Source organism: Monopterus albus, unplaced genomic scaffold (assembly GCF_001952655.1).
Source record: "Monopterus albus unplaced genomic scaffold, M_albus_1.0 scaffold15.1, whole genome shotgun sequence".
In the NCBI taxonomy this organism is placed as follows: Eukaryota; Metazoa; Chordata; class Actinopteri; order Synbranchiformes; family Synbranchidae; genus Monopterus; species Monopterus albus.
Genome location: NW_018127895.1, coordinates 2,286,538 through 2,297,807, shown reverse-complemented (window position 1 = coordinate 2,297,807; position 11,270 = coordinate 2,286,538). Strand labels below are relative to the sequence as shown.

The following is an 11,270-nucleotide window of genomic DNA, read 5'->3' as shown; positions in this document are numbered from 1 at the left end:
AACAAAAACCCCCCCCCCCCCCCCCCATACACACACACACACACACACACATATACAGCATATGTTAATCTGTTAATATAGAAAAAGAAAATTCATATTATAATCTCCAATTCAAAGATTTTTGACTCAATAAAAGAGTAAAATTGAAACATTTAGAGTTATGAATTCAACATGTAATATTCAGTAGAGATTTCCTTTCACAATTACTGTAAATATTTAGTTCAGTATCAATTTCAAACTGGTTAGATTAGTTATCATGCACACTCATACACATATAATATGCTTAATTTTTACTGTACATTATGCCTTTATAACTTAAAGTAACAGGTTGAACCAGTCTCTGGGTGTGTTAATGTGTCATGTAGGTGTGTATCCTGCTAGTCACCCACACTGTTAGTGTAACAAAGGGAAGGATTTTGTCTGTTGGTAAAATACACCCACTTGCATGTTTATTTAGTACAATTATAGCTAATACAACGGTCCTGCAATAAAGGGTACATGAAGGGTATAATATTCACTTTATTAGTTATTACATTGCATTTAGATACTTACTTAAGAAACTGGTAGCTCAGTGTAAAATAAAAAAATCCTGCATGCTCATGGTGTTCACAAAAGAGAGACATGCAGTTACTGCAGACAGGCAACTGGAATGTGATGTTTCATGTGCAGTATTACTCCTGACACTCTTAAGTGAGTGCGGCTCTAACAGGACCTCCAAACTCAAAAGCTATAGGTCATTTTTATCCCTGACCCTTCTACACAACACATAAAAGGATTACCTGTCATTTTAGGGGAGGATAATCTGGTGGATCAGACTGTTGGTGACGTGTTCAAGAATATTTTAAAAATGTAAATTTGAGAGGTGAAAACTCTGCAGTCAGTAGACAGATGCAAAAATAACCTAATATGTCCGGATTAGTCTAATCTAATATTTGCAATTTGTGTTTCTATTTAATCTAAATTGCTTGCACAAACATCAAGATAAGGATAATCATCTTTATTGGCCAAGTGTGTTACACACAAGGAGTTTGTTTTCGGTACAAAACCGAGGCAGCCATCTGCAGCACCAACTCAACCAATGGCTCTAACCATTGGGGGCAACAGGGGGGTTCAGTGTCTTGCCCAAGGACACTTTTACATGTGGACTGCAAGCACCGAGATTCGAACCTTCAACTTTCCAGTTGGGAGACAACCGCGCTAGCCACTGCACCACTGTTGCTTAAAAATAAGCGGCTTTAATCACAGCTTTAATCTGAGGACTCAGCAATGCTTCTGTCATCATTAAAGCACTTTTCTCTGCTGTCACTGTGTTTAAAGTGAATCTTGCCAGCTTTAGTCTGACACAGTATGAGAGTAAAGCTCTTTGAACAGTTGTCTTTGACAATAAATTATCTTGCTAAGATAATATGATTTTCTAACAGGATGCCAAGAAGATAGCAAAGAAGATCAGTAAAACTTTGATATGTCACTGCAGTCTCATTAATACTATAGAGCCAGTAATAGTAAGGCACGGCTCATGTTCTGCTCAAAGGTCAGCAAAAGCTTTCAAAGCCTTATTTGAGAAAGTATACATTTGGGCTGCAGTTAACAAGCCCTCTCATTTCAGGTCATTAGAAACAAGGCCTGTGTCTCATGGGTGGTGCTGCTGGCTTCCATGACTCCCAGGGTCCCTGAGGGCTCAGCTATACTTTACTGGGAGGTCATGGGTAACAGTGACTGCAGCTGCCTCTGTGGAACAACAGCCATCCTGCAGAGCAAATCTGAAGTGGTGTGCAGAGAAAGGAGAAGACAAATACTTTCAAATCTGGGCATTATTTAATACAAACAGAGTAGGTTTTTATCACTTTCCAGAATGCATTTAATTGAGATTTTCTTTCATGCACTAATAGACATGAACAAAACAAATGAGCCTCATCTATTTGGTTATGTAAACATCTCACACAAGTCATGGGTTTGTCATGGTGATTTTAAAAGGCAACTGAGGCAGAGCTGTCACTTTGCTTTAATGTCTGGCCTTCACTGCCTTGGGATGCAGATATCTGTCAGTTTTTTTAATGACTTAGCCTATGAATAGGCTACTGTGCCTCTGTTCTTTACTGTGGCTGCTGTGACACATCATTTTTCCTATTTAACTGTATTCTGTATAATTGTGTAATTAGTAACAGACTACTGGAATAAACAAATCCATAATACTTTTAAAATATTTATTCTACGTGGGCAGAATAAGCAGTGAGATAAATGTGAAGTTAAAAAAAAACATTTTTCTGCTCTGTGGAGTATAGTCTAAAATATGTGTTAATGCATAAGCAAGTGCAAGTACCTGGTACAAAATACGGGCAGGTTACAGCCAAGGATAGATTATAAACTGGGCAAAGTGGGCCTCAGACCTTCAGGTAAATAAAAGTAGTACTTTATTCACTGAAAAAGTACATTGACTCTGAACACAATCCAGCCTCTGATTGTTTCTTCTTAAACATACACTATCAGTCAAAAATTTGTTGAATGGGTAAGTTTTTTCTAGGGGGGGGTCTAAGGGCTTAGACTGTAAAGCCCCTTGAAGAAAATGTGTGGTACTTGGCTATATAATCAGAATGTGACTTGACAATGGGTCTTTGAGCACAAGCATGTAAAAGCACCCACTCCTCCTACATAGTATATAGCAAGACCCCATGACTGACAAAGACTCTGAGGTTGTTTTGTGTCTTTTTGTGTCTCTCTTTGGTCATTTTGCGACTATATTTTATAGTATTGTGTCTAATTGACTTGTTGTATGTCTCTTTGGGGTTGTTTTGCATTTATTTTTATTTGCTTTGTGTCTCGTGATCTGTTTGTTGGTGTTTGTGTCAAAATGTTTTTGTTTCTCTGTTGTAGTTTTGCATCTATTCGTCCTCTTGAAGGCCGCTTCAGTAATGCAAGCCCGGGCCAGGTATTAGAGAACCTGCTTGTTCTTGAGTCTCTGTGTAAAATACAGTGAAGCTGCCATCTAGTCTATAGTGTACTGTGTGCACTGTTGGCTGCTTGAGTGGAACTTAGAAGAAACAGGGGCCCAACAGCACAGTTATGCCTTGGGGCCCTAAAACAGGTCACTCCGGCCATAACGGCAGTAACAAAAAACTGACTCTTCTTGTTCTTTGGTATTTTACAGCAGCTGGCATCCTGGCGTTGCAGGACTGCCATCTTGTGTAACTAGTAAGATCATGTTGGGCAAAATTATTAACAAAGTTATACTCTAGGATTGGTTCTAACATTTGATTGAAGTAAGTACTTATTTAGTAGAAGATTGACACCATGACTTGTTCATTTAACCTTTCTGACTTCGACTCTTCCTCAGAAACGAACATGCAGGACGGTTAAGTCCAACAGTCACCTTCATTAATCTATATCATATTTATTAGTCCAGGTTCCCTCTGATGTTCAAACAGGCTAACACTCATCTTTCCTTATCACTATTTTCAAATTATAAAACACTTCAGACTGACTTCTGGTAGTCCTAGTTTCTGTACCTGAGTAAACATTTCTACTCTTTCCAATGAATTTCCTGCACTGATAATGACATAGACTACTGCACAGTTTCTGCTTCATAACAAACCGTAGAGAAACAGTGTGCTATTGAGATTCCTATCGCCCCGTAGAGAAACAGTGTGCTATTGAGATATCACAAGTCCTCATTCTACTTGTTCTCTCCTCGTTGTGCCCTTGTTCCGTGCTGCTCCCGCCTTTGACTTTTCTCCTATGATGACGATAGTTTAATGTTGCCTGCACGGAATGCTGATAGACGTGCATGCAGATTTTTAACCAAACTATGGGGTGTCTTTCAAGAAGCCACCTGAGCGACACACCTGCCACCGAGCTCAAATGCTCAAATCTCCACTGCGCATGCGCCACTCACTCAAGGGCTACACTGTCATGGCGGTGACGAGCTGAAGCTACCGGGCTAAATCAGGAAGAAGCAGACGCGCAGCTGTGTTAACTCTCGCATTCAAGCAAGTCTGTGGAGTTTGTCGAGAAGTACCGAGCGGACCGCCGTCGTTTATCGGCTCTTACTGGAGCTGCTGACGGACTTGCCCTCTTGCAGTTTGAGAGTTTAGGTTATCTCAAGCGCGGTACCTGCCAAGAGTGTGGACTCGGTGACAATAGCAACTTCCAGCGCTGAACGGAGACGCATAAAATCATTGTGTCGTTTGCTACCTGCTCAGCAGAGAAGACAACAGGATAAGGGGCAAGCTCTGCTTCACCTTGTTACCTGCAGCGCGGTTCCTCACGGCTCTTCTCGTAATAGCACTAATCCATCCGTCTGGTATCAAGTTACGGAGCAGGGGAGAGGAGTAGTTCACCGTGGAGTGAAGCGGTGACATTTCCAGTCTGGCCAGACTAACAAATTCAATTTGCGCAGTTTTTCGCCCACTTTCGAGACTAATTCGTTAAACAGTTTTTGGATGGGGAGGGAAGCGTTTTGCTTGTGTGCCTGCATACTGTCAACAACTCAGCTGAAGAGGAGATAGACCCCTCGTTCTCCTCCAACATCGGCTGCACTGTCACCATTGGAGGTGAACAGGTGCCTTACCTGTAAACGCCACCTGTTCCCGTCCTTCCTTCCTTAGCAATGGCTAGCGAGGAGACAGCCGGCGCCCCGCAGCCAGGTGATGGAAAGGACGGGAGATCAGGCGCCATGGCGCTCAACCCCGGAATGCCCATCAGGGGGATAAGGATGAAATTTGCCGTGCTCGTTGGCCTGGTGGAAGTTGGGGAAGTTTCCAACCGAGATATCGTGGAGACGGCGTTCAACCTGGTAAGCTGATTATGAGAGCTCAGAATAGGCCTTAGGTGAACTGTCACGCCGTAGCGCAGACTGTGACATCTAAACGTTTGGACAAGTCTGACATCATTCACATTTGCATAAAAGGCGGTGATGATCCTGCAGCACTTTGAGCATTAGATGGGATACTTAGCACCGGTTATGTTTTATGACTTGGCAGTGAGCAGCCCACATAGGAAAATATGCAATGAGTCAGAGGCTAAATGACTCCTCTGTAGGTGCACTCATTACCTCGTTGTCTTCATATGAGAGCATATTGTTTATTGTATACTACTTAGGCCTGTGTATCACTGGGATTTGTTGAGGAGTTTCAGTGCAAAACCTACTCTGTTGCCTGTGTTTAGGCTTAAACACTGTGTTTCTTATTTAGCATGCTTGTTTGTGTGTGACTAATTTTGTACTGTTATGGTCTGCCTGGGACTCTGTAATGTGTAACTATTAGGTTAAAGCAAAGGAAAAAAAACTGTTTCATTAATTAATTGAATAAAACAGGATGATCTGTGTCAGAAACATGGTGGAGAAGCGGTGGCAGCAAAACAATTGCCACTTTGACATATTTAGGTCAGTGTAGTTATCTGTCTACTACCTGTTGGCCACCACCCCTATGTGTGTATCAGCCTTTGCAAATCGACACTGACATTCCTTTACCTGCCAGAGTAGTGAAATGCTTTTGCAGCACCTCCATGTGATTGAATGAACTGGTAATAAGGAAGTGTGGTGAGAAGGTGAGAGCGTGCTCAACTGGAGTTTGGCTGTTTAGGTGGGAGGTAAAATGAGGGAGGAGAGGTTAAGGTGGAACCTGCAAAACTGCTTTGTCACTGTGGCAACACAAAGAGTCCTTTTGAAAGGGAGGCTCATCCACAATGTCTGTATTGGTGAAGTGAACTCCAACACCAACCCCCACAGTGTAGGCAAGGGAATTGTACTAGAGATTCATTCCTCATTTCATGAAGTTGTAGCACCGCTAAGCACAAAGCTGTTCTATCATCCAACTAGTGAGGAACTATGCCTGCAACAAAACAAGCAAATACACAGGTGAAATGGTCTGTGTAGATTTTAGCTGTAGCTGCTACATATTTGTTCAAGTTAAGACTGAAATATAAACTGAAATGAAATAGCTGTTTAATATGTGGAACCACATTATGTAGGGCAGCAGCTAACAAACATTTTCATGATTGGTTGATAATCTTTTGGTTTTCTGAAATATTAAAAGGCCCACTGAGTTCTGAGAGCGGGAGTAAACCCTCCCTCACACTCGAAACACTAGACCCAGCAAATTTTGAAGTGATTATGAAGAAGGTTGCTGATTAATTTTCAGTTGATTGACTTAACTGATTAATGAGCCTATTGTTCCAGGTCTGGCAGAAATGCCTGAGCTGTGCAAAATGTGCAAACATGTTACCTTTTTATTGCTGGGTAATGAACAAGATGATGTTTATGAGTAAGGCCAGGAATTTCAGCTGTAAGGGCAGAATGCCATCTCCGAGTGGTTCATGTTTATTGTGGTGAAATGTGTTGCTTTTTCTTTCATACAAAAGGTATACACTGTATTTCAATGTGATCTAAATTTTGGCTGAAATAATTGAATGAAAAATACTCAATTTTCTGTGTCCTTGGCTGCAAGGCAGTTTTGTCTGCCTGTTGGTAGCAGTGAGAGACAGAAAGGCACGACTGCCAATAGTGACTTCAGATTTATGAGGCAGCAAATTTGAAAAATATTACAGGGAAGAATTATAGCTGCAAAACCCAACAAGAGGAAATACAACATGCTTTATTGTTTTTTGAACTAGTTAGTAGCACCCAAAACCCAAACCATAAACCTTCCTGGTTCTGGGTAGCAGCTCCCAGGCCACAAGATTACACAAACTGATATGTGTGTATATATAAGTGGGCTTCCTTCACCACACAAAGGAGCTGGTGAACAAGTCTAGCAAAACAGTGAATTCACTGGAGACCTATTTTGGCTACATGTAAAACATTAAGTCCAAAGGTTACTAGTGTACTGCATTTTCTAAGGCAGGTAGCATGCAGTCATTGTGCATGAGCCTGTGCTGTAAGTGGTTGCCCACAGTTTTACAGGAAGCAGTACTGCTCTGGTTTTCTTGATTTGGCTAACTGAACGATGCACTGAAAGCTGCAAGGAGATACAAAGTGGGGTGTTAATTCTCATTTTGGCTATCTGCACTACACTGCTGGCTGATGTATCCGTTTACTCTGATGTAATTTTCAGTCGACACTGAGATGGGGGAGCAGTGAACAGTTAGTAGGCAGACGGTATTGAAATACATCTTTGTACTAAGATGGCTTGTGAATTTAATATGTGATAAAACACAGTGACGTGCTTCGTTACAGTGTGTAGGATGACATAATGTGCCTTTAAGACACTGTTGACTAATGAGCCAGGCTCATGGCTCCTCTGATGGGTGACACAGGAGATGGGGGAGTTTGTGGTGTGGAATGTAACTGTGACTTTACATGAAGGCAGTGGAGCTGGTTACTAGCTCTGTGGACGGCCGTGGAAACCAGAAGTGTGTGTGCATGTGGTCTTCACGTCATTGTTTTCCTTACAGATTTGAAACACTACATTCAATAAGAGAGCTAAAGTCATGAGGTCTGTTACAAAAGCCAGCCACTAGTTTAACTCGGTGAGGTGTATATTTTGTATGCATTTAGTTCATATTTTGGATCTCCATTTCAGGGATTAAAAATTCAGCAGTCTGTGTCCCAGTGCCCTTTAGGCCAAAGTCGTTCTGTTCTATTACAGGACTATGTGTTAATCAAGTTTGATAATTATTAAAGGTGTATTAACTAAGATTTTACACATTGTCTAATGATTAAAGTGAAAAAGGGACAGGGCGTGGTGGCTGTTGGCTATACTGCCCCCCTCCACATCACTCTGCTTCCTATAGTTCTTCTGCTTTTATTCCTGCTTCTCCACCTTTTGTTGTGATGCCTGTCTGGGCATTAGCCCTGCCTGCCGCCTAGCGAAGGTTATAAGAAGCGTTTTATGAAAGTGAGCCTGTATGTGAGAATATCGATGTCTGAGTCGGGTGACCCGGACCTTAGGCAGGCTTTATCCTGCCAGCTCCCTAGTACAAAGTCTGTGTAAGGTCTGAGTGAGCCCATGTGAGAAAACAGCAGTGTATAGTCTGTAGCATTCACACAGAGCCAGTGGGCGTGTTGATGGTGTTCTGTCATGTGACTAGTGCGAAACTGGAAGAATGCAAACATCTAATGTTGAAGATAAATGGTCATTTATAATGACAAGTGTCTAACCGGAGATGACGCGAGATTCAGGAGCTTCTGTCGTTGAGATCCGGCACCGGAATAGCTGGACAAACTCAAGGAACGGCAAGAGACTCGGTTTTTTTAAGACCAAATTCCAAACTGGCAGCATGACCACGTCATATCCCGCCTTCTGCGTGCTCTACCCAGGCACATGCCCCGCACATAAAGCAAAGGGAGTGTTTCCAGTAGGTGACTATCTCCTGTTGTGTGTTGCATGTGTGAAAGGGCAGCTCTCGACAAAGTCCAGGCCTGATTTTGTGGACATAGTCTGGAGTTCATGTGTGAAAACAGCTTGTATATAAAAGTTTTATTCAGTTTTTATTACTTGAACGTGTTATTTTTTTTGTCCTTGTTTGTCTGAACATGCACACTATCTATTTGATGCATTTGTTGCCCACTTTATCATCTGTTGTCCTGATGTCGACACACAGGGCCTTCCTTTGAGATAGGCTGTCAGAAGTGAAATTAATTGTTCTAAGCTGCATCTACCCTGTGTTGCTTTAAATAGTCTACTTGCTATCTTTCCTTCTTACAGCTGCAGGGAAGAATCGTGCAAAGCAGCTGTGCCCTGGTCCATACTGTATGTTAAAATTTGTGAAATTGGCTTTAACAGCTTTATGTTTATCAGAAGATGTAGGTGCTTTAGGAGCAGATGCCTGCAGTTAGATATGAGATAACTTATAAACCCTGAGCTATCAGTAAATGTGTCGTACAATCACTTCAGCCATTCTTTTTCTTATTTTTGAAGACCCAGTATTTACAATTTATACTAGTTTTGTCATTGCCTATGCATATCATGTAGACAGGAATGTAACAAATACCCAAACTCCCTTCAGTTGCATTCAATCTTACACAAAAACTAGGGCAGTGAGGACAGTCCTTGTTCTCTTTCTAGGCATACTTTGCCCTCTCCAGTAGTAACAAAGAGCCCTCTAATCAGACACATGAATGAAACTCTATCTGCTTCTCTCTGTTTGTCACATCAGCCTAATTCCATGCTCACACCTTCCCTTTTCTTCTTTCTCCACTGTAGCTGAAATCTTTTTGGGGGCTGTGTCCAAATAAGCACGGTCTGACTCTGCTCATCATCCTGAGCATCCTTGTTTTATTTTCAACACCACCCTCTATGCTCATTATGTCCCTAAGTAACCGTTTTATTTCCCTGATTCATTTTGTCTGTAACAACTTGTAGTAAAATCCGCACACAGGACGACTGCACAGGTTTGACTAGCCAGTGTGGCATTTAGCTGTGACTGGTTCTAAATGGTCACAACTGGGATGACTGTTTTCTGCTTATCCACATAGTGTGTCAATATCGAACCCCTGAGCAGATCAGATAATGCACCCACCATGCCTCATCACCCGCTGTGTGCAGACAGCCTTAGGATTTGACAGTGTCAGAACGAGATGGCTGTCAGGGACTAAAATCTCCTATGTAACACAAATTTAGAACCCATTGTAGGATAAAGCGTAGACCCTGTCAGACACGTGCTCCTTTAATTAATCTGACAGCATCTGAACATGTCGGCTTCAGGTGTGAATGAGCACCCCGGTCGCTTTTCAGTAAAAGTTGCAATTGCAGTCTTACTAGTTACATTTACATATCACTTTCAACACGGCACAAGTCTGAAGCGGATCCAGTTGCATTAACAGAAAGGCACGGACAAGATTACAATGTACTGATGCTGTTGCATATAGTGGGCCTACCAGCCACGACAGTGTGAGTGCCTGCGCACGTCTCTGTGTCTTCTTGATTCGCTCGGCTCACTGAAAACATAATTGTTTTGGAGAACGCACAAAACAGTGATGAAATGCGAAACAAGAATTTTCCTGGAACCCACTCGTGTTTCTCTGCCATGTTGTTGGAAGGAAACTCTGGCCATGTACCGTCCAGTCTTGTATGCGTATCACAGCCATGGGTATGTCTAAATGAAGCTGTGAGGAACATTTACGTAAACAACCTATAGTATGTCTGAATAACAGAAAGCCATCACTTTCTTAACAGACTACTGAAACCAGCGTTGTTTTGCTCCCCATGTCTGAATAGGGCTCTGAGATGTAGTGCTTTGGGACTTTCTGAAGAATCTGAGATGGTAATTTTTTCCGGTTCTACATAAATTTAATATAACTTCTTAGTAGCATTATGAACAGCCTGTATGTTTATAGGTTTCATCCAGTGTGTTTGGTTTTCACATCTTGCTTTGCACACTGTGGTTATGAAAACTTGTTCCATATGGTAATTTAGTGCTTCACTACCCCCAGGGTTTTTTTTGTTTTTTGCTCCTAATTGTAGAAAAACATATGACAACTCAGCTGTTGTATGGTTAGGGTTATTGTTCAAAGACCTATGATGCACAACAGACTAATCAATTTATTATTATTCTGATTTCAACCCAAATGAGTACATTTCTAATCATTCATTTGTTTGAATTTAGTACACGTATTTGTAGACGAGTTGATTTGAGTGTACAGTTGTTAAACATGAATACAATGCATTATCTACATGATGCTTTTCAAAGTTCAATGCACAGTAGACAAAATCACATCAGTTGTTTACTTGGTTTTAAAGCTGATGGAACATATCCTAGAGGACAAATCCTGAAAAATTAGAACTTGTGTTAGTTTGGTGTTTTATATCTGTGGTTTGCTTTCATTAACTTTGAGGCAAAACAAAAAAAGCCACATTTCTTTGTGTCTCTTTTTGTCTGTCCCTTCCTTCCTTCCTCCCTTCCCTCCTTCCTTCTACCCAGAGCAGAAACCATTCCCCATTAAAGCATTCCTTTTCAACTTTGCTCTTAAACATGTTTACTCTGCAGAGAGTTTAGTGAAAGATTAGACACAAATCATTCCTCTGTGTCTGCTGTTGCTGCAGTGACTGCCTATCTTTAGGAATCGGGGCCATAATGTAGTCTACTTCTTGACCTACATCTCGCCTTATTGTTTCTACTATAAACAGCGTCAGCTTACAGAGGCATTTGATCAGAATGCTACTGGATATGCTGGAGGAAGCTGGGAACAGGAACTGTTGGTGCAGACTCTCAAAGATCAGCAGCCTGATAATTAAGCTCTGCCCTGGAGTCGCCCACGGGGGCAACAAGAAACTGAACTTTCCTGTCTTTTTTTTTTTTTTTTTTTTTTTTTTTTCCCTTTTTTTTTTATATTACCG

At 41.5% G+C, this 11,270-nt stretch overlaps 1 protein-coding gene across 7 annotated transcripts in view; it reads left to right on the top strand.

The window, feature by feature from the left end:
- lrba (LPS-responsive vesicle trafficking, beach and anchor containing) overlaps nucleotides 1-11,270 on the top strand; it is a 180,951-nt gene that overhangs the window by 1,675 nt on the left and 168,006 nt on the right. For 3 of the 7 annotated variants that reach the window (XM_020591704.1, XM_020591702.1, XM_020591708.1), the window contains exon 1: nucleotides 3,868-4,789. The exons of 1 other annotated variant lie outside the window; for it this stretch is intronic. In XM_020591704.1, coding sequence (XP_020447360.1) covers nucleotides 4,604-4,789 — 186 coding nt within the window. In that variant the 5' untranslated portion in view covers nucleotides 3,868-4,603. Of the gene's footprint in view, nucleotides 1-3,866; nucleotides 4,790-11,270 lie in introns of those variants that run through there. 3 more of the 7 variants (XM_020591706.1, XM_020591705.1, XM_020591707.1) reach the window with 2 other exon arrangements.